Source organism: Ursus maritimus, unplaced genomic scaffold (genome assembly GCF_017311325.1).
Source record: "Ursus maritimus isolate PB19 unplaced genomic scaffold, ASM1731132v1 scaffold_23, whole genome shotgun sequence".
In the NCBI taxonomy this organism is placed as follows: domain Eukaryota; kingdom Metazoa; phylum Chordata; class Mammalia; order Carnivora; family Ursidae; genus Ursus; species Ursus maritimus.
In genome coordinates, this window is record NW_024424786.1 from 17,736,886 (window position 1) to 17,759,247 (window position 22,362).

Sequence of the window (22,362 nt, forward strand, 5' to 3'; positions counted from 1 at the left end):
TATATAATTGATTCATTGACTTCAAACTCAGGGCTGAAAGTGTTATAACGCCTGCCTAAAGGAAGAAGCTTATCTAAAACATGAATTTTCCTCTAGAAGGCACATCACAGGCTTCTTGTGCTTGAACACTAGACAACTCTTAAACTATTCTTGGGGACCATTTTAAACAATTAACAACAAAAAGCACAAAAATGCAAAAAAAAATTGTCACTAAATAGATTGTAGAAAGGGACACTTATTTGCATTCATTATGAGAACTGACACATGGAGTCCTTGTTTGACGTCACCTGGGAACATGCATCTTGAGAGACTCAAGTTTTTCATCACTCTGGCATGTCCGTGAATTACTGTGAAAGCATTGCAAGTGTTGATTTAGGGGTTATAAAATAATTTTCACAACTAGACAGATTTATAGATATGGAATCTGAATAATGAGGATCAACTGCATTTATATATATTTATATTACAGAGCTTGTTTCCTCCTCTTCCACCACCCCCATTAAAAAAATCTTTAAATTGTATTCAAAATTATGTTTGCTCACATTGTCATTTATTTCTACAGAACAGTGTGAGATACATGGACAGATGATTTAATCAAGAACCAAGTATTTATTCTCTTGTATATGCTGGGTACTGCAAATACTTAGTGGTAATATGGACAAAGGTCTTCAGTTTCATGAGTAGCTTATAGTTTAGCAAGTATTGTTTCTGTTTATCAGGTGAGAAAGTTTTGTACAGTTGAATAACTTTTCCAAGGTCACAAACAAAGCTAGAATAAGAACTCAGTTTTTCATTTTTTATGATCAGTGCTTCTCCAATTTTCTCTTCCTCTCTATTTTGAAGTCTCCCTTTCTATTAGATTTTCCCACTCATCCCATAGAATGTCTTTCAAAGAAGTTCTCCCTTGGCCCTGGTTACTCTGATTGTCACTCCTCTCCTTCTTTGCCAAACATTACATGACTACCATCCATTTCCTTCTCAACCCACTCTCTTTCACCACCGGCCTTCTTCTAAATGGCATCTCTTTAAAAAGGCCAGTGTCTTATTTGCCACATTCCACATGGTGGATTTACCGTGACATTTGCTACTCTCACGTGTCTTCCATCTGCCTTGAAACTCCTTCCTTTCTGGGTGTCTGGAGTTTCTTTCCTGATAATCTTGTTGCTCACTGCTTTTCTTTTCCAGCATCTTTTCCTTTATCTGATGTAAATGTTACTGTCTTTCAGAGTTTTATCTTTGACTTTCTTCACGTATTACCAAATTAGGGATTTTTTTTTTTTTGAAAGTTTAGTTAGTTAAGTAATCTCTACACCCAGCATGAAGCTCGAACTTAAAACCCCAAGTTCAAGGATCTCATGCTCTTCAGACTTAGCCAGCCAGGCGCCCCCTAAACTAGGGACTCTTAATCTAAGGTCTGGTGCTTTTGGAGATCTGTTTATTCCTCAGATGCAACTGTGTATCTCCCTTTCCCTAGCTTTTTATCACATTCTTGGAGGAGTTCCTAACTCAAAAAAGTTGAGAAGGACTGCTGTTTGTATATCCCTGTGGCTTTATCTGCTTCACAGGTGACTTCCAAATTCCCCAGCTTCCCACCTTTGCCCTTGACTCCTGCCTTCTATTCTCAGCATCTTTAGCTTCATTCTTCCGGAGTGAGTGCTGCAGTATTGCAGTGGTTTCCTTATTGTCAGTCCTCCTACCTATCCCACTACCTATTCCATCCTGCCATCAGGGTAGGTTTTTTTGTTTTTTGTTTTTTTTTTTTTTGGTCTATGAAACAAAAATATTATGTCTCTATCGTGCAAGTAATGTGGAGTTTTAAGTAGGGAAAAGTCCATGTTTGTTAGCGTACTAAAAGTTCCTTTATGATCTGAACCCAGTTTCACTTCTCAGCTTCATCTCTCATTACTTTTCTTACCCAAACGTTCTTTTACTCCTTTTCAGTATAACTTAGTATTCTGCTATTCATACCTCTAATGTCTATCTTAGTACTTTCCTGTCTTGTATTTGCTGTTTCTCTCTGCCTGGAATGCCTTTCCCTTCCCTCTCTTCCACAGTTCTTTCCCAGGCCAACTCCTATTCATCCTACAAAACCCAGCTAAGTGTCACTTTTATTAAGAAACCTTCCCTAATTTGTTCTAAGTTAACACCTTTTCCATTCTGTCGTCTTTTCTTAACACCTCATCCTTTCCTTTGTATTATAATGAATTGTTTACATGTGTGCTGTCCCCCACTGGATTTTGAGTCTCTCAAGGGCAGAGATCCCATCTTATTCATCATTGGATCTTCATTGGCTGGCACAATATCTGACTTGTAAGGTGGCTAATAAGTATTTTTGGAATGGATAAACAGATTCTTGGGCTACCAGTCTTGCACATGGATTATATTTTCTCTATCTGAATCACAAAATCTTAAAAGTGTTAAAACATATTTAAAAAACCATGTTTCAACTGTTAGCTGTTGCATGAAACAGTCAGTGGCTGAGTTGTTGACTGCTTCCTTAGGCAATATTTTACTAAGCATTAGGTGGCAGTAGTGTGTTGTACTTAACTTTACCTTTGTAAATTTTTTTTTTTTTTTTTTTAGCATTCATAATCTTAATGTAGTGTCAAAGTGTAAAGGACACAATGGTAATACTTTTATACCTAACTTTTTGTAACATGATCTTGTTTTCAGCTAGTAGGGGTCCTACAAAAATGAACAACAAACCCAGCCATGTCAGTCATTGTATATCTCTCTCACCTACCTAAACTGTATTCAGATTCATTATGGAATTACCACTGCACTGTCTTAACAACACTTCCTCACCAACTGTTTAACGGCTGTTTCATAATAACAGTGATTTGCAATAAGGAAAACCAAAAATTATCTCAGAGGATATGTGTTTTCTCGGCATCCTCAGAAGCTAGTTAGGCCTCTGTCTCAGAAAGAGTGTATTAAGTTCATTGAGTTTAACTACAATTATTTAAATACTTTTTTTTTTTTAACTCATGAGTTTCTGTCAATACTAAAGTCAGTTCTCTTGTTTATTGTGTTTCATTTTAGGTGAATTTCCCTCATCACTAGGTAGTTAGAATTGAGAATTGCCACCACCTTTCCAGGGTTTTGCATTTCATCACAGCATTAAATTTAGAACACTTACGTATGAAAATGTCAATGCTTTTAGTATACATTTCACTCCCACTGTAGTTTCCTAATAGCTTATAAAGTTAAATCAGTAGAATTTATATTTTATTTAAGGAAAATCTGGACATTCTAGGTCCATGGGAGCATTTCTAAAAATAAAAGAAATAGATAACTTATAGAGGAAACCATTTCAGTGTTGATTCAAATATGAGTTACATAAAATGAAAATCTGTGTGACATTCTCTTTCTCATGTCTTCTTTATTTTCTTTTCTATCTCAAGGGTAGAGTACCTGAGGGAGTTCAGTCAATGTACTAGTATCATTAATGTGGCAGAATGATCAATTAATAAAAGAAGAGCATGAAAGTGTTGACAGAACACACTACCTAATTAGTACCTGATGGCCTTGATGGCCACAGAGCAGAGCCCAGAGTTGCTACAGGAGAGGAGCACTGTAGGATTTGTAGCTGTATGTCACCACTCTTATTTAGTTTGGCCTCAGTTTCTTAAGTTTTTAATTGTACAAAAAACATGTCTTCCCTGAACCCAGAGGGCACGTGAAGTTAGCCACTGGGGGATATTGGAGGCAGAGCATTTATCTTGAATTCTTTGTGTAGCTAGCTCATGTTGACTAGGTCATCGAAAACTTGTCTGATAGGATTTTGTGTGTAGTGGTGTCTAGCTTTTTTTTTATATGAATATAATGTAACCCATTGCACAAAACTTAAATTTTTTGTGTGTCTTATGTGCAAAGAAACAGGTTGTGTCACACTTGGATACAGTCAACAAAGAAAAATAGGCATGTTACTAGCAAAAGAAATTGGTGCGAGATTATATTTTAGAGTTAGTAAATCTCCTAGTTCAAAATATAGTGGAGAGGTCAGTCTTGGCTTTGAAAGGCTTTTGCATAGATTACCATGATTGTTTACTCAGCCTCATCTTTTACCTGTTTAATCTTCATTTCTGTGAATCCCGTTCCTACGGTCGACCTCTTAATGCCTTATTTGAAAACATCAACACCTACTGTAAGAATTGCATGGCTTTGTTTTCCGTCAGTGTTTTTCAGTCTCTTGCCTCGCTTTTTCCTTAGCCTTCCTTTTCTTCTTCTTCTTCTTCTTGCTCCTCTTCTGTTCTCCTTCCCCTTCTTCTACAGTCTCCCCTTCCTCTGCCTTCTCCTGTCTTCCTACTCACCTCCTCCTCCTTGTTCCTTTTCATCTCTTTTAGCTCTTCTTAGAGCTGCTAGTGATTATATTATATTGACATTTACAATATTATAGTGACATGTCGAAGAAGTTTTAAAGATAACTATGTTCAGAAGACTAAAAGGTCTCTTTAAAAATATGGTGTTGAAATGACTCTTTTAGAGAACAGAGGTAATCATTAGCAACTCTGGTAGATCAAAGAGATTCTACTTCTTTATACTGTTCTGTGAGTGTAACTGCCACATAGTCACACTGAAGCCTTTCTCTCAGGCTCTCTCTGGGGATCATGGGACTATGTTACAATAGGTTCTCTTATAAATTCATAGGACTAGTCACAGGAATTCTTTATTAAGATTAGTTTTTATGTTATAGAGCCAAATTTAGAGTTCTAGGAGAGCATACTGTTTTTGTCTATATGTTAGTTACTCACCAACATTCACAGAGGAACTAAGGAAGGTAATTTTTATAGATACTTAAAAACCACAAGTGTGGAGCGCCTAGGTGGCTCAGTCAGTTACGTGTCCCATTCTTGATTTCAGCTCAGGTCATGAGATCCAGCCCTGCTTTGTGCTCCACGATAGGTGTGGAACCCGCTTAAGATTCTCTCTCTCCCTTTTCTCTACCACCCCCCCCCAATCTAAAAAAAATCCAACAAGTGTGCTTTTTAATTAATTACTGTATGTATATCTGTGTGTATGTGCATATGTGTACTTATATATCATTCTTATCCAAAATGGGCAGATACCCAGAAACAGAAAGTAGATTAGTGGTTGCCAGGGACTTGGAGGGAGAGGGGAGTAGAGAAGGACTCCTAACGGATATAGGGTTTCTTTGTAGAGTGATGAAAATGTTCTAAAATGAGATAGTGGTGATGGTTGTACAACTCTGAGTATTCAAAACCACTGAATTGCATACTTTTAGAAAGGTGAATTCTATGATATGTGTATTGTATTTCTATAAAGCTGTTATTTGTTAAATAAATAAATAAATAAATAAATAAATAAAGGTCAGAGTCATACCTCTAAGGTTTGATGGACTGGGAAAAAACAAAAAACACAAGTTTATATCAGGAAAACTAACAATTTTTGAAAGGAGAATGGCAGTATTAACTTTCTGTCTTAATAATTTCACTTAAAAGGACTATAATAATATGGGCCCTACTCTGGAGGATCAGTTGTGATTCTAGTCATACAGATTCTTGTTATGTGACCCTAAAAACACTGCTTTAACTTACTGTTCACTAAACATTACTTGATATTTTGTCTTTCAGTTTCTTCAAATATAAAACAGAGCTTTGTTTTTGAGTTCTGCTACCTACAAGCTATCAACAAACATTGGTGATTCAGTGTTTTAAAAATAGGTGTAGAGGGGCACCTCTCTGGCTCAGTTGGAAATGCATGCGACTCTTGATCTCAGGGTCATGAGTTCAAGCCCCACATGGGGTATAGAGATTACTAAAAAAAATGAATAAACTTAAAAAAAAAACAGATGTAGAAGGACATACTTTTAGGGAGGTAGAGATAGCAATGGACTGGGGAAAATCTATTTAGAAAAAGGGGCTGCCCTTCCTTGTCCTTTTAAAAAAAATATCAACTTTGGAATTTCTGGTTTTCCAAAGTGACAAAAGATTAGGGTTTGATATGAATAATTGTATCATCTCTTCTGATTGATGATCCAAGGACATCCTCCCCTCCCCCATTGTATATTTGGAAGGGTAATAACCATTGCCAATTATAGCAAGCAGGACCAAGGAGAAGTACGGTAGGAAGACTTTCCTGTCCCTGAAGAATATTAGATAAGGCAATTCTATACCCTTTCCTTTCTCCATCTCTTTCCTTTCCAGATAAATCCTTGTATGGAGGGCTGTTGTGGAAGTTTGTTATGTTGTAAAATAGCAGAGGGAACCTGCTCTCCCTCAGCCCTGCTTTGTTACGAGTTGGTTAAGAGACCCTTTGCCTGCATCCTTTCCTTCTGTAAACCTCAGGGGCCCAGTGGTGGGGAGTACCCTGGCCCATGGCCTCTCTCCTTCCACAATTGATTCTTGTTTTCTGTGGGGGGGGTGGCAGTACTACGACCACAGCAGAATGGGGCTGGCAGGCAGAAATTCTAGCCTTCTCTCTCTCTCAGATGTGGAAGGAAAGGGAGTTCTCAGAAATGGCCCTGGCCTCTGCAGCATCCGAGCAGGACTCAACCAGTGCGTTTCAGCCAGCAAGTTTTACAGCGCAGACCTCGTGGGATCTGGGACATACAGCAGAGGAGTTTTGTGGGGAGATTGGAGGAGAGAAGAGCTCAAGAAGCTGTTTTGTGAGAGAATTAGGTGGGGGCACCTGACTGACTCAGTTGGTGGAACACGTGACGCTTGAGCTTGGGGTCGTGAGTCCAAGCCCCACATTGGAGATAGAGTTTACTTAATAAATAAAAGTTGAAAAAGAGAGAGAGAAGGCAGTGGTTGGGAGAGGTTTAGGAAGTGATGGGCAGAGTCTCCTGTGACCATCACAGTGTTTAGATAATAAGAGCAAAGAAGTGCAGTTGTTTGGAATTAACTTTTAGTGACTGAACTGTTTTTTTCTTTGTCTTGTTTTGGAAGGAGGGAAAATTAGGGATGTGATAAACACTTTTGGGGAGAACATCCTTGGTTTTCATAAAATTCTCAAAGGTTAAGTAGCTACTAATTTTCATGAACTATTTTAATAGAGCCTATATTTAATACTTTGGTAAATCAAAAGACATTCTTCATCAATAAAAACGCTGGACAGTTGTATTCCTGCTGTCAGATATTATCATGGTCAGATTTACTAATGTCCTCTTACATAATTCCCTTAACTTGACCTTTTCAATTTTCTTTCACAGCCAGTGTCTAAAGAAATGAGTGTTTACTATCTTTAGAGGTGACGAGTGCCTCAAAATGTGGTGAGGACTGGCCTTATGAGAGCAAGAAGACTTCAGATCAAAATGACCCTGAATAAGCTTTTATTCGGTGTTCATATGTGTGTCGTGGTTTGAAGTTCCTCAGTGGTGTTCTGCATTATAGTCTGTCTGGAATGTGTATCCACCGTGATGTCCAGACCTTGGACCTGTTGGGGCTTGGCAAGACATTACTTGAATGGGATTCTGTCCTAAGAATCATTGGCAAAAAAAATGCATTGCCATCCAGCTCTCTTTTTGTAGAAATACTGATAAGATCTCCTGGTGTTATGATACTCCCTTTTTGGTAGTACCGAATTTGTATAGGATACACGAACACTTTTCTTTTGAGAAACTGAGCAGGGATAGAGAAAAGGACATTAAGGACCTTTTTTTTTTTTTTTTTTTTTTTTTTTTAAGATTCAACGTTTCCCATTTTCACACATCCCACAGTTACACATCCATTCTTTTTTTCAAGTATACTCTTGAATTCATTCCTCTTAGTAAGTATCTGTGTAGTCTGTATCTCATTCTTCAGTTTGGAAAATATTTAAGACCACTGGGCCGAAGCATATCCCCAAATCATATCTGTCAGCTGAATAGAATGACATATAGTTAATACTTGTTTACTAGGAAAGAGTGTGAGAGCAAAGATACAAAAAAGTGCAAAACTCAGATTAAACTGAAAATTTGCTTGTCCTTTTATCCAGTGCTGAATAAAATCAGGAACTTTAAGACTTTGTACTTTTGGGGAAAGTTCGATGAGGGAAAGGAAGGTTACCCTGATCATTGTAGCCTGCATTATTAGGAAATGTATTTATTATTCTCTTATTCATCATTCATTCATTCATTCATTCAGCTTTTATTGAGCATAGTGGTGATTTTAACAGAACAAGGAATTAAACAGGAGGTGAAACTAATTTTAGGGTCCAGATGATAAATTGGATTTTGGACATGTTAAACTAGGTAGTACTGATAAGATAGCTTTTAGAAAGTGTTTTGAAATTTGGTTCTGGAATTCAAGAAAATTCGAAGCTAGAAATAAAGAGCTAGCATCCTATTAATGGTATCAAACTCATCTTTTACACAGACAAAAACCAAGTGCTGTGTCCTCAGCGTCCACATTGATAGATCAAATAATATCAGTGTAACAATTTGGGAATTTTTGTTTAGTTAAATTTGTTCAGAGTCCTTTTGGTAGTTGACTTTTACTTTCTTATTTACAGTCAGTATTTTATAAATCAAAACAGCATAATCACATGTGTAGTCAAGAGGTAATGTATGATTCCCTAACTTTTTATTTAATTTTAGATTTAAGTAGCAAGCTATTAGTAAAATAAAGCACTATGTCCTTTTGAAAGGAATGTAAGAAAGGCATTAAAGGGGTGCCTAGGTGGCTCAGTCGGTTAGGTGTCTGCCTTTGGTTCAGGTCATGATCCCAGGGTCCCGGGACTGAGCCCTGCATCGGGCTCCCTGCTGAGCGGGGAGTCTGCTTCTCCCTCTCCCTCTGCTCCTCTCCCTTGCTCGAGTGTGAGCTCTCTCTCTCCCTCTCTCAAATAAATAAATAAAATCTTTAAGAAAAAAAAAAAGAAAGGCATTAAAACTGGTGGACCTCTGTTTAGGTGATCTGAAGTAATACCTTATTGTATAGTGGGCAGTTTACCATAAAACTGTCTTATATACTTTCTTTAAAGAAACACCACTTCATTTCAACTTTACACGTTGCTTAGCCATTAGAAAAAGTCATTTGGAGTTAGTGAATATAAGAATTTGCACTAAAACCTTTTAGAAGTTGCTAGAATTTTTACAGTGTATTGTAATATGCTCTTCTCACAACTTATACATTAACTTTTGTCCTTTCTAGTAGAAAAACACTTGTCTCTGTGTTAAACCTGTCAGTGGACATTATTGCAGTGTTCGGTAGCTGAAGCCTGATAAAAATTGTATCTTCCTCTAAAAATAAATCAACAGGTTAAAATACCACTGGCATATTGTTCAAATTTCATCAGCTTCTTCATCATCGACGTTGGCATTTGTGCAAACAACGAAATAAAGGGGCTGGCATTTATGATTAGTGAACAAAAGGTTTCAAATATCAAAAAATGTATGACTTAGAACACTTTATATAATTTTCATTGTGGTGGTCTAGGTTAACAATTGAGGAGTGTCATTCATTGAGCCTTTTTTTTTTTTTTATGTGGATACCTACTTGGAAGGATGCATCTGTCAAAGAGAAATGTTTATAAAACGCTAATTTTCTGACTTGCACCTAATTCTATGTTTTAAGCAGTAGAGGCTAACAGGGTGCATACTTCAGCATGCATAGTAATTGCCTGGAGAGTTTGTTGAAACACAGATTTTTGGATCCCACGTGCACCCCCGCCCCGCCCCCGGTTTGGTATGGGGCCATCGTCTAATGAGCTCTCAGATAATGCTGATGCTGCAAATCTGAAGACCACAGTTTGAGTTTCTCTGGGCTGACACATTGTGATAGTCACTCCATAATTAGTAATTTAGAAAGCACTTGGAATTATTATATGGAGAAAATCTAAAATCAAAATAAAATGTTCCATATTGGACAAGCCTTTGGCATAGAATCTCAGCTAGTGAGAATTAAGAGTCCATAATGAAAGCATTATTTATCAATTGCGTAATTAGGATATAGATAACATATTAATCCTAATATAATATTACATAATTTTCTGTATATCTTGTAGGTGCCTGAGTGATCTTATATTTTCAGATCAAGTTTCTTATCTTTTGTGTTCATTTTTCTCATCCTCAATTAATGACATGGGGACTTAAAGAACATAGGTCTATGTAATTGATAAATTTCCCCCAAAAGTAAGGAAGTTAAACAGATCATAGAGTTGTGAATATCAAATCATTGGAGAATAGTAAAATAGCTGTTTGCTAAAACTTTGGAGATGGACACTTCTGTACTGTTGTAATAAAGAATCACAGACAGACATTCACTCTCAGTATTTTTAGTATTGTGATATATTTATGATATTTTAATTTTGAATGTACTTTAGTCCTCTGCTCAGCAATACTTAACTTTTTAAAGTTTTTGGATGTTGGCATATGTACTTGAAAGTAATAAAACTATATTTTTATAATGTCTATAATTTAAACTTTTCACTAATTTGTATTAGTCTTTGCATTTCCCATGTTTTAATTGTATTTTTCTCTATTACTATTGGAAGGAATTTCTCATTTTTTTTCTTTATGGCTTGGAAAGATTTTCTAAATCTCTTTTGATAATTTTAGACATGTCTAAAGATGTTTTTCTGTTGAGATGTGGTCAACATACAGTGAAAAATGCACAGCTCTTAAGTATTCAGTTTGGTGAGATTTGATACCATAGAACCACCGTCCCAAACAAAATATAGAAGGTTTCTGTTCCTCCAGAAAATTTCCCGTGCCCCTTTGCAGTTAATTTCCACCCCCTATTCTCACCTGAAAACCAACTTTTAATTTCTGTCACTATAGATTAGTTTTGCCTGAATTTGAATTTCATATCAATGTAATCAAATAGTATGTATCCTTTTGTTCTTGTCCAGTGTAATGTTTTAGATATTCATCTGTGTTATTGAGTATATCATAGTTTTTTCTTTTTTATTGTTGAATAGTATTCCTTACGTATGGACATACTACTGTTTATCCATTCTCCTGTTGATAGACTCTATGGTTCCAGTTTTGGCTATTGTGAATAAGGCTGTGAGTATATTGTTTTATAAGTCTTTTAGTGAGCATACGTTTATGTTTCATTTCTCTTAAATAAATATCCAAAAGTAAATATGCAAAATTATTTGACCACAGAATAGGTATATGTGTGTCTTAATCAGAAATTTTCAGTTTTCTCCCAGTACCACATGAGAGTTCCAGTTATTCCATATCTTCACCAACATTTAGTGTTATACCTTTTTTATCTTAGCCATTCTATTAGGTGTTTAGTAATATTTCATAATTTTAGTGTACATTTTCCTGTTAACTATTGAAAAAGTTCAAGTTCATATGTGCATAGTCTGTTCATCTATATTCTTTGAAAAGTGTCTGTTTTTCCCCCTGGTTTTTAATTAGTATGTCTTTTTATCATTGATTTGTAGGATTTTGTTATTGTTGCATTTTCTTTTTCTTTTTTTAAGATTTTATTTATTTGAGAGAGACAAAGCATGAGCAGGGGGAGGAGAAAAGGGAGAAGCAGACTCCCCACTGAGCAGGGAGCCTGCTGCAGGGGCTCCATCCCAGGACCCTCCATCCCCAGGTTCATTTCCTGAGCGAAGGCAGACGCTTAACCGACTGAGCCACCCAGGTGCCCCAGTTGTTGTGTATTGTAGATGCAAGTCCTTTGTTAAATATATATTTAGTCAGTTTTTTTTTTAAAACCAGTCTGTGGCTTGTCTGTTTTCTTTTTTTTTTTTTTTTTTTAAGATTTTATTTATTTGACAGAGAGAGAGACAGCCAGTGAGAGAGGGAACACAAGCAGGGGGAGTGGGAGAGGAAGAAGCAGGCTCCCAGCAGAGGAGCCTGATGTGGGGCTTGATCTCAGGATGCCGGGATCACACCCTGAGCCAAAGGCAGACGCCCAACGACTGAGCCACCCAGGCGCCCCTGTCTGTTTTCTTAATGGTGTCTTTGCTGAGCAGAAAGTTTTAAAATTTTGATGTTCAGTTTATCCATTTTGTGTTATTATTGTTTGTGCTTTTTGTTTTCTGTCAAATCAGTCTTTGCCTACCCCAAGGGCCAAAGATATTCTCTTGTATTTCCTTCTAGAAGCTTTATGGTTCTGTGTTTTACATTTATGTCTATGACTCATTCATCTTGTGTTAATTCTTGTATATGAAATGAGATAGGGTTTGAGGTTAATTTTTCCACATGGCATCCAGTTGTTTCAGTTCAATTTATTGAATTGCATTGACCTTTGCTGAAAATCAATTCATATATATAGTCTATTACTTCTAGACTCTTTATTCTCATCTACTGATGTTATTTAGATATATTTATACCAGTACTACAGTAGCTTTATAAGTCTTAAAATCAATATAGCGTTATAAGTCTTAAAATCAGGTAATCTAAGTTATTCAGCTTTGTTCTATTTCAAGATTCTTTTGCCTGTTCTAGATCCTTTGTATTTCCATATAAACCATAGACATATTTACACAGTGTGTGATTTCTTGTAGCTGCCAAAATAAATTACTGCAGACGTGGTGGCTTAAAACAACAGAAATGTATTCTTTCACAATTCTGGAGTCTAGAAATCCAAAATCAGTGTAACTGGACCAAAGTCAAGGCTCTAGGGGTAAGAGTCCATTCCTTGTCTCTTCTAGCTGCTGGTGGCTGCCAGCATTCCCTGGCTTATGGACTCATCACTCCCAATCTTTGATACCATTATTTCAGATCCCTCTCTGTCTCTCTGAATGGTCTTTATACCATCTTCTCCTCTGTGGGTCAAAGCTCCCTCTGCCTCTTTCTTGGGGGCGCCTGGGTGGCTCAGTCAGTTAAGCGTCTGCCTTCAGCTCAGGTCATGATCCCAGGGCCTGGAATCGAGCCCCGTGTTGGGCTCCCTGCTTGGCCAGGAGTCTGCTTCTCCCTCTCCCTCTGCCCCTCTCTCCACTCAGCTCTCTGTCTCTCTCTTCCTCTCTCAGATAACCAACACAAATCTTAAAAAAAAAAAGAATACTTTGATTGAATTTAATGCCCATCTTGGTAATTCAGAGTACTCTCCATTTAAAGATCTTTAAGTGACATCTTTGAAGATCCTTTTTCCTAATAAGGTAACACTTTACAGGTACTAGAGATTAGGACCTGATATCTTTAGGGGCCATTATCAGCCTACCACAGAATGTGTTATTCTCTTTTAGACTTTCATTTTGTTCTGGAACTTCCTGTCAAAACAGATTGGAGTGAGGCTTTTAGCACCCTAAATGACATATTTATTTTCTTGCTAACAATTGCCATTTCTTAATTGGACTCTGTATTATAGAATAAAATTTATTGCATTCTAATAATAGCACAACAGATTAGACCTAAAAGCCTCAGATGGTGAGTTGCTTATTTAAAACAGCAGTCAGGAAAATACCAACTTAGTAAGAAATTGAATTATGCTTGGACTGTCATAGAACTGATCAGTGACTCAATAAAATTTAGTGATAGCTTTTAGTTTTGGCCACAAACTAATTCTTGATTTTGTAGGGTTTTCTTGGTAAGGCTTGTTACACAAACCTTCTTCACATAGTGTTAGAAGAATGGGTCAGCTAGAGAACTTTAATGTAACAAATTCTGTTTTGGTTTGGGGATGTTACTTAAATAGCCCAAATGTAGGGACTGCCTAGACTTCAGTATGGGAATGACTCTTATGAGCATCGTTCGATAAATCATGACCATAAAAGATGAAATAGTACAGCCTTAGTTTCCCTTTCTTTTCTTCAGTCATTATATTAATTAGCTTAAATATCAAAATGTTGATAACTGTTAAACTTGGCATAGGAAGAGAAATAGTTTGCCAAAGGGAAAATGGAAGCCTAATTCTCTTTGTTTGCCCTATAATCTTTCTCTCAGCATGCACGATGTTCTTCTGTGCAACAAGATAACACAATAGCTTTTGCTCTGTTAGCAAGAAACATCAGCAGTGTGAAAAAGTGCAGCATGAAAACAAATTCACTGTCAAAACCAGTAGTCTACATTATGATTAAAAATTTACATACTTTCTGAATTCTGGATTGAGGATTGAAGTCACCTTACTTCGTGTTACTTGCCACAATTCACTGAGTGACTTTGGCCTTAGCAACTTGGATAATACATGACGTTGCACTTGTAAATTTTTTGTGTTCTTTCAATGTCTGTAAAATAGTCAGTGAAAGAATTTAAGTGATTATGCCATTACTAATTGATGATGAGTATGTGAGCAAACCATAGTAATATCATGAAATGTAGAAATGGTGGGGGTTTTTTTTTCCTGTTTTATTATAAAAACTTTGAAGAAAAAGGACAAGAACTAAAGGAAGAAAACTCGTCTACTAGTTCAAAGGAAATTCCTAAGGTAACTTAAAATTAAGGTGTGTTCTGTAACATATCTGATAAAGCATTCAGAGTAATTACTGGTGACAAATTCCAGTTGAATACCATCAAGTGGTTCCTTGTTTACTTGAGTGAAAAAAATGACACATTTGAATATCTGCTACTATGATCCCTACTTTATTTAAGTGAAATGTCTCTACATTTAGATAACCTTTTCTCGCTTATTTGTTGAAAGACTGCTGAAATGCACATGACCTCGATTCTTTCAGAACCGATAAATACAAAGAGAAGAGACAACCACGAAGAATATAGGGGAAAAGGAGATAATATAAGTGAAGTATCTAGTAAGCCACATTTACATTAGCATTTGAGAATCAATGAATCGGTCTAAAACAAATTACCGCATATTGAAAACATTTTAAAAAATTTCTTGATTTGGAAAACACAAGTGAGAAAGATTTACTAATGAATTAACTTATATCCAAATGTTTTGTTGAGTTCTTTAAAGTTGTTTCTTACCGGGATGCCTGGGTGGCTCAGTTTGTTGAGCGACTGACTCTTGGTTTTGGTTCAGGTCATGATCTCAGGGTCATGAGATTAAGCCCCATGTGGGGCTCTGTGCTAGGCAGGGAGTCCGCTTGAGGTTCTCTCTTTCTCCCTCTGCCTCTGGCCCTTCCCCTTCTCTTGTGTGTGTGCGCACACACACATGTTCTTTCTCTCTCTCTGAAATAAATCCTTAAACCAAAAAAAGTTTTTTCTTACCAATCTGCCCTAAAATAACTATTTTTCAGAAAAAGTTTATGCTTGGGGATTTGTAACTTTAAAGTCTTAGGGCTGCAGGGGCGCCTGGGTGGCTCAGTCGTTCAGTGTCTGCCTTCGGCTCGGCATGATCCCGGAGTCCTGGGATCGAGTCCCACATCAGGCTTCTCCTCTGGGAGCCTGCTTCTTCCTCTCCCGCTCCCCCTGCTTGTGTTCCCTCTCTCGCTGGCTGTCTCTCTCTCTGTCAAATAAATAAATAAAATCTTTAAAAAAATAAAATAAAATCTTAGGGTTGAGCTGGAAGATGAAAGGTATTTATTTTCAAGTATGATTGTATAATCTAATTTCGTAAGAAAAAGCTAGTAGTTCATTTGTGATGGTTTTTGCAGCCAAGCACCTTATGTAATGAAAGCTTCATACTCTGCATAGTTTGTGCCCTTTCTTTGTCATGTCCTGCTCGTCTTCACATACCTATTTCTGTTTGTGTTAGTCATCCTCTCTCAGTAAATTGTCCATGAGACCAGTGATTCCATCAGCAAATTATCCAGAAAATGCTGTCTTCACAAGTTGTGACAGATCATGTCACTGGTGGATTTATAGCTACTCCAGTGGTCTAATTAACCTGGCAGTTGTCTCCTGTGCCCGACACTGTTGTCCTGTTGCCTTGGCATCTTAGTTTTCATCTTCTCATCACCTTCTTTCTTAACTAAAACTTAGATTTACAAGTTTTGGGGGGGTTTTGTTTTGTTTTTGTTTTTAACCGACCCCCATCAACCCTCTCTATTCACCACCCCCTTTATTTTTGATTGGCAGTATCATCCAGATAAACAAAGTGCAGATGTGCCAGCAGGAACAGTGGAGGAATGTATACAGAAGTTCATCGAAATTGATCAGGCATGGAAAATTCTAGGGAATGAAGAGACAAAAAGAGAGTATGACCTGCAGCGGCACGGTGGGTACTTGGGGTGAGGAGCCACAGCACACTGGCAACTCTTTGAAGTACAGTCTGCAGCCTTTCCTGGGGAGCATTTTCCGGCATTCGTACCAAGTTATTATTGCCTTCTTTACTCCCCTCCATCACTGTTTTTAATTATGTCCTATTCTTTAGTAGTGATTATTGTGTATCCATTGAGAAGCTAACAGAACTACTAGGATGTGGCTTCTTAGGAAGCCATGAAAGCTACTTTTTCTAACTAATGAAAAATGTTTAACTACACATTTCTAATTAATATGTTTAATATTTTCTTTTTATTAAATGTAATTATGTACTGATGAAAATTTTTTTTTTTTTTAAGATTTTATTTATTTATTTGACAGAGACAGCCAGCGAGAGAGGGAACACAGGCAGGGGGAGTGGGAAAGGAAGAAGCAGGCTCATAGCAGAGGAGCCTGATGTGGGGCTCGATCCCAGAACGCCAGGATCACGCCCTGAGCCAAAGGCAGACACTTAACAACTGCGCCACCCAGGCGCCCCCTGATTAAAATTTTAATTGGAGCACTTTAACAATGTGTACTATATAAATGACAGTCGAAAGGAGGGTGCTATAGGGGATAACATCAGAAAGCACTCCGCTGTCTTTCAGCTTGTTTTAGGCTAGGTTTTGTCTCCTGAATAAACTATTCTTTATAAGATTACTATAAATGCAGTCTTATAAAGGAGTGCACCTTTCCTAAGCAGTTTTAAAAGTCATTTCTTTTATGCGTTTCAGAAAATAGCTTCTTAAAACAGTGACAAGCTCTTGTGAGAAAGAAAGGGGAAAATGTAGGTCAGGTTTGTCACACATAGACTGCAGTTACACGAAGTGATAGGCTGTCTTTCAGCACTGGCCTTGGGATAGGAGTCCCTCAGTCTTCTATTTGAACCTTCAATATGCACCCTGCATGCTAATGGGGGGGGGAGTCAATAATCAGTTACAGCCTGTGGGGGAAACACTCAATTGCACTCTGCAGTAGCGCACCAGGTTCAACACTGACTCGAATGTGTTGGTAGAAGCTCACTGTCTGTAGTTGATTATTGCATCCCCTCCCACGCCCTACCCTGGGACATCATCAAACCTAACAGAATGATTTTAAGGCTCCTACTACTAAGGTTATGAAAATTTGACTTGAGAAACTAGGCTTACTTCTAAAATACGGCATTATAGGCTAAAGTCAATGGTGTATATGGAATACCTGTATTTATTTTCAGAGGGAATTGCACTGATAAGTATTACTTACAGGCAGCGTGTGATATCTTTGTGTATAAAGACGTCATGAGCTGTTCGTTTATATACTGGAGAATTTAATAGTGACTTTCATCATACTAATCAGCTCTAAAGCCCTTCTCCTTTTTTAAGACTGATGAGCTTTTTAAAAATATTCAGAAACTGATTAGTGTACCTTTGCAATTAATTTGGATTAATTTTCAAATATGGCTTGAATATTGGGTCTTACCTATTTGGTGCATATATAAGTATCTTGCAAATGTTGTATTTCTTTTGTAAATATGTTTGACTTCTGACGAAAGAATGTACAAGTGGTTCCATTTGTGGATGACTTCTATTCACAGATCTGTCTTTTTAACCTCGGTTCACGCGATAGGATTTCTGTGAGGTCACCTATGTGTTTTTGCCCATCTTTACCGGTCGTTACTTTGTGTGTGCCGGTTTGCTTAAGATAAGGATGATCCACAAAACTGTACTTCGAGGGGTGTAAGGTACGTACTTGCCCTGTTGCTGTGCATTTTTGCCATTCCACAGCCTCTGTACTGTTACGAGCCTGTCAGTAAAACTGACTAGAAGCCCACTACCTAAAGAGAAAAGTGGTAGGGAGAGATCCGGAATAAAAAACTAATCTCTCTTGCTGGTGAATAGGGTGTCGCTAGACGAGAAATGGAGAGAAATAGGAAACAGGGTTAAAAGTTGAGCAATAGAATTGCATGAAGGAAAGTTTAAAAAATGGTGTAAGAACAAATAATTAATAGGTTCAAGCCTTTATTGTTGCCTTTGGAAAGTCCTTGGAAATGTGGATTTCTTTTGAGCTTTGAGTCTTTGGTTTTGAGGTTTTTATGGAGGTAACTGCAGCCTGCAGGATCACAGGAGACTCTTGTAGGTCATTGACGAGGCCACAACATTTAGACAAACTGAATACAGTTGAGAGTTGGGCCTGATTCATGATATGGATAAATAGGCAGATCTGCTTGGAATTTTTATAATGTTCGGTTTGCTTTGCAAGTTTTTCAAGCAGATTCTAGGAGGACAGTAGAAATACAGCTTTTCATGACCTTTTAATATGTCAGACCTAAGTATGAAGTATTTCCTTCTTTACCCAGCAGCTCCAAATGGTGAGAATGCTTTACTTCAGTTTTAAATTGACATTGGATTGCTGTTTAGGAAAGAAGTAGAAGTCTCTTATCCAAATATAACTTGCTGCTTTTAAGCCTTTCATACTAGAGCTATTTTTAAAAATCTCATAATAAACCTATTTTCATATTGTCATTTCTTTTGAATGCTGACAATTTCTCCTTCTTGACCCATCTTCCGTAATTGGCTCCTCAAAAGAAGGAAATGAACTTGAACTTCTAACAGTGAGGATTTAGATTTGATAGAAGGAAAACCTTTGAGAGTGATAATTTGTTAAAGACCAGGATAGGTTACCAAGAGAGAGAGAATTTGTTATAACCAGGTCAAAGCACTCTTTTTTTCTGGGTCACCCCCTGGGGACATGGAAATAGCTTTGTTATACAGAACTCTTTTTGCATGTGGTGATAGTTCATTGTAGAACTTTCTTTTCATAGGATGTGCTTGAAATATGTTTGTTTCCTGCCTTCCATTAACTTGGAGTATAAAATAAATTTGAGCTCCGTTATACTTGGAAGGAGGCAAGAGACGTTTTGTTTTTATGTTGAATGCTTTCTCATATTTCACAGCTTAGAGTTGGTGCTCTGTTGTAAGGAAACCCTCATCAGTATTGCCCACAACCATTTACTTCCCTAAAAGATCATTTAAAGGGGCCCTTGACATCCATATTTCTTTGCTTCACAAAAGATATTATCAAATGAGTTCTAATAAAGAAAAAGTCTAGGGTAAATAACCCCAGTAAAGTACATATATTTTTTCTTCCCCATTTCCACATATCTATTCTTAGTTGATATTTTTAGGGCAATGTCGGCCAAGCTGAAGAAAAGCAAATCTAAAAAAGGATGAGTAATATTCAGTTCCCAGATATTATACATTTTGAAAGCAGTGTTAACTAGTGAATTTAATCAATTAGTTCCAGTTGGCATATTTACCTTCTTGTTTCTAAGGATGCTTCCAAAGGCTTACTTCCCATGTTCCCTTGAAAGGCGTGTAGTTATTCAAGATTAGGCTTTGCATTTCAGACAACCAGATGAGCACTTTGGAAAATTTTCTCTGGATTTATAAAATGTTTATATGAATATCTGTTGAATAGATTTTGGTGCCCTTATAAATGTGTGGGGAGTTTTCTCATATATTAAGCACATTAAAAAAACACATCAGAAGCATATCATGGGAAAATAATAGGGATCATGATTCAGTTGCTTTGTAATATGACAGTCACACAGGTAGATGTCCAGTGTCTCAGTGGCTCTATAGAGCGATGTAGCTGTTGAGTTAGGGTTACTTCTCTGTGACCTGAAGTAAAACAAACCTTCAAGTGAAGTCAGTCAGATTAAATAATGTTTTTAAAAAATTAGTGGATTGTGTTTGGAATCCTTGGTGGTATATTATTTTATATTAAGATGTATCTTAGTTTTCTATTAGTTATTTTGGTAATGTGGAGTCTTCACCTTACACAATCAGACAAGTACTTGGATACCCAAAATAGCCTGGCTCAGGAGATTGGGCCAGACATTGTAAAGTCAGTGTGTCTTTACTCAAAGCTAATCAGTTACTCTCCCTTAGCTAGATACAAAAGGTCATTTCTGGTGTTGTATTGTACAATTTACTTTGTCCCTTTTATTAGGATAAATATTTGAGAATGGGAGGTAAGCAAATAAATTGTGGGCCAAATACGAACGTATCTTTAAAAGCCCACCAACATTAATGTGTCAACGTGTAATTTCTTAAGCCCAAAATAAAAATCCTTCCTGAAAAGCAAGTTAATGCTAAAGACTGATTAACTCCATAAGAAGGGAAATAATACTTTTAAATGTAGATAATATGAATCTCAGTTAACTTAATAATGACATAAGGCCAGTAGATATTTGTGTAGATTATGTGCTAAAACTGACGCTTACAAAATACTTGTATTAGTCAGATTAGAGTTTCCATCTATGGTCATATCAGTATTTCCATTTGATTTTAGGAATTTGAAAATTGGCTGTAAAAATGTGCTTCAGGTAAAACTTGAAGATAAGCATCAGGGGGCATGTTTTTTTTGGTGACTGTTTCTGGGGAAAGTACGTATGTGAAATGATGCAGAAAATCCATCTAGACAGTTAGGGACTGGCATTTTCTTCAGAGTGAGAAGAGAGTATAGAGAAAACTTTCTGTGAGGGTCCTCCTGCTCCATCTTATTTGTCACAAGAAGGTAACTACTCATGTTATCTTTTACTCAAATGCAAATTTCATTGCAAACTGTTTTTGCAATGAAAATGTATTTTAAGATCTTTTCTCAGTGGTTTTGAATAAAAACTCGGCTAGTTTCAAAGAATGTTATAGAAACCTGTGGGCAAGATTACAGTCATAATTCTGGCATACTTGGACACAATTGGGAGTTCTGATTTAATAGTAGAGAAAATGGAAGATTTAAGCAAGTTTGTGTCTCCCCCTTTAACGTCTCTCCCAATTTCTACTTGGGTACTTGACCAATTGAAATCAATGAGTCTTAACCCGAAACGGTGTTACCTTTCTCATTGCTTGTTTTTTCCCCCTCAGACTTGAAACCTTCGTTTCATATTACATTCTGATTACTTCTACTTTGCTTAGTGTAAAACCAATGAATTAGAAATGAGTGTTAACATTTAATTTTTTTTTTCCTGCGTGATCTTTTTATTCTCACAGCTATCACGGTAGGCCGTATCCAGGGTATAACACGTACCCGTAGCTGCTAATTGGCCTTCTCCTATAGTCCGTTTACATTTTGATTGGTCTAGCTTTCTTTATTCTCAGTCCTCTGTTTAGGAACTTTTATAACCACCCACTCCCCAACACAACATTTACCCATTCATGTAGAATTTAAGTGGGACAGAAGCTTTGAAGTTTGTTCCTAATTACTTTTTCCAGCCTTATCACCAGTCACAAACCTGATGTGAATCTTCTCCCCTGGTCCATCTAGGGGCCCCCAAACACATATGCCTATGCTGTTTGTCACTACTCAGAACACCCTCCCATTCTGATTCCAAACAGTTTATTTTTGTTCAAGTTTGAACTCAAATCCTCCTATCACCCCCAACTGTCAAAGAAAGCTTCCCCGACACTCTAATCTACCATCCTTTCTAATCTCTGAGTCTAATCTACAAATTAATTATTTTGATTTTTTCTCTGTGGTTCCTGTGTTTCAGTTTTGTTTGATACTTCAGATGGATTATGGCTTTGATAATAACAGGTCGATTTTAACGGGACTGACGATAGCAAAGTACATCAAACTTGACACTGTCACAAATCCAGACAAGGTCGAGAGTTGCTGCCTCCCTACACTGTGGTACTTGAGGCTTTCCCCTCTTGTAATGGATTGGTGTTCAGTCATTTTCTTACGGTCTGTGTGAACAGGTCAACACAAATATTATGAGATAGGAACAGTTAAAATAGCTGCTGTTTATTGAGCACTCTGTCTGTGGTAATTGTCTTTGAATCATTGTTTAATAGCCTCTGAAGGAAGATATTAATATCAGCTTTCCAGAGAAAGAATCTGAGATTCAGAGGGGTTAAGTAATTTGACTAAGGTCACATGGCTAGTCATCGCTAGAAGGGGAATTCAAGCCATTCTCTGACTTTTAGTCATATTGTGCTGTGCTGTCAAGTTTTGAATAGGTGTGTACAACTGACTCTTTTTAGTTCCAGATGGGCAGGAGTGAGTTACATTCGAGGGTCAGAACATGAGGCCAGGCCTACCTCTGCTGCTGTTCTGCCTGTTGTGGAGTGAAACATGAAATTCAGTTTCCGGGTTCCATTTGGTATCTTTTATGAAAGCACCGCGTGTATGCTCAGTTTATAAAAGCTGCACAGTTCTTCCAAGTCCATAATTAAACTCCAAGTTTGTAATTTTTCTTTGATATGGAAAGCCTTGCAATCATGACTCTTTAATTTCACCTGGGAAAGGATTATAGAGCTTTCTGATTTAATGAGCAGGTTTCATGTTAAATGTTGCCTGATTCTGAATCTCTTACCAAGGTAGAGACTGTTCCAAGAACA

The 22,362-nt window shown here is 37.2% G+C and overlaps 1 protein-coding gene across 2 annotated transcripts in view; it reads left to right on the top strand.

Annotated features, from left to right (window-relative positions):
- Nucleotides 1–22,362, top strand: part of DNAJC24 (DnaJ heat shock protein family (Hsp40) member C24) — a 72,998-nt gene that overhangs the window by 40,629 nt on the left and 10,007 nt on the right. The window contains exons 2-3 of one of the 2 annotated variants that reach the window (XM_008686859.2): nucleotides 10,861–10,948; nucleotides 15,821–15,959. In XM_008686859.2, coding sequence (XP_008685081.1) covers nucleotides 10,916–10,948; nucleotides 15,821–15,959 — 172 coding nt within the window. In that variant the 5' untranslated portion in view covers nucleotides 10,861–10,915. The remainder of the gene's footprint in view (nucleotides 1–10,860; nucleotides 10,949–15,820; nucleotides 15,960–22,362) is intronic. The other variant, XM_008686858.2, reaches the window with a different exon arrangement.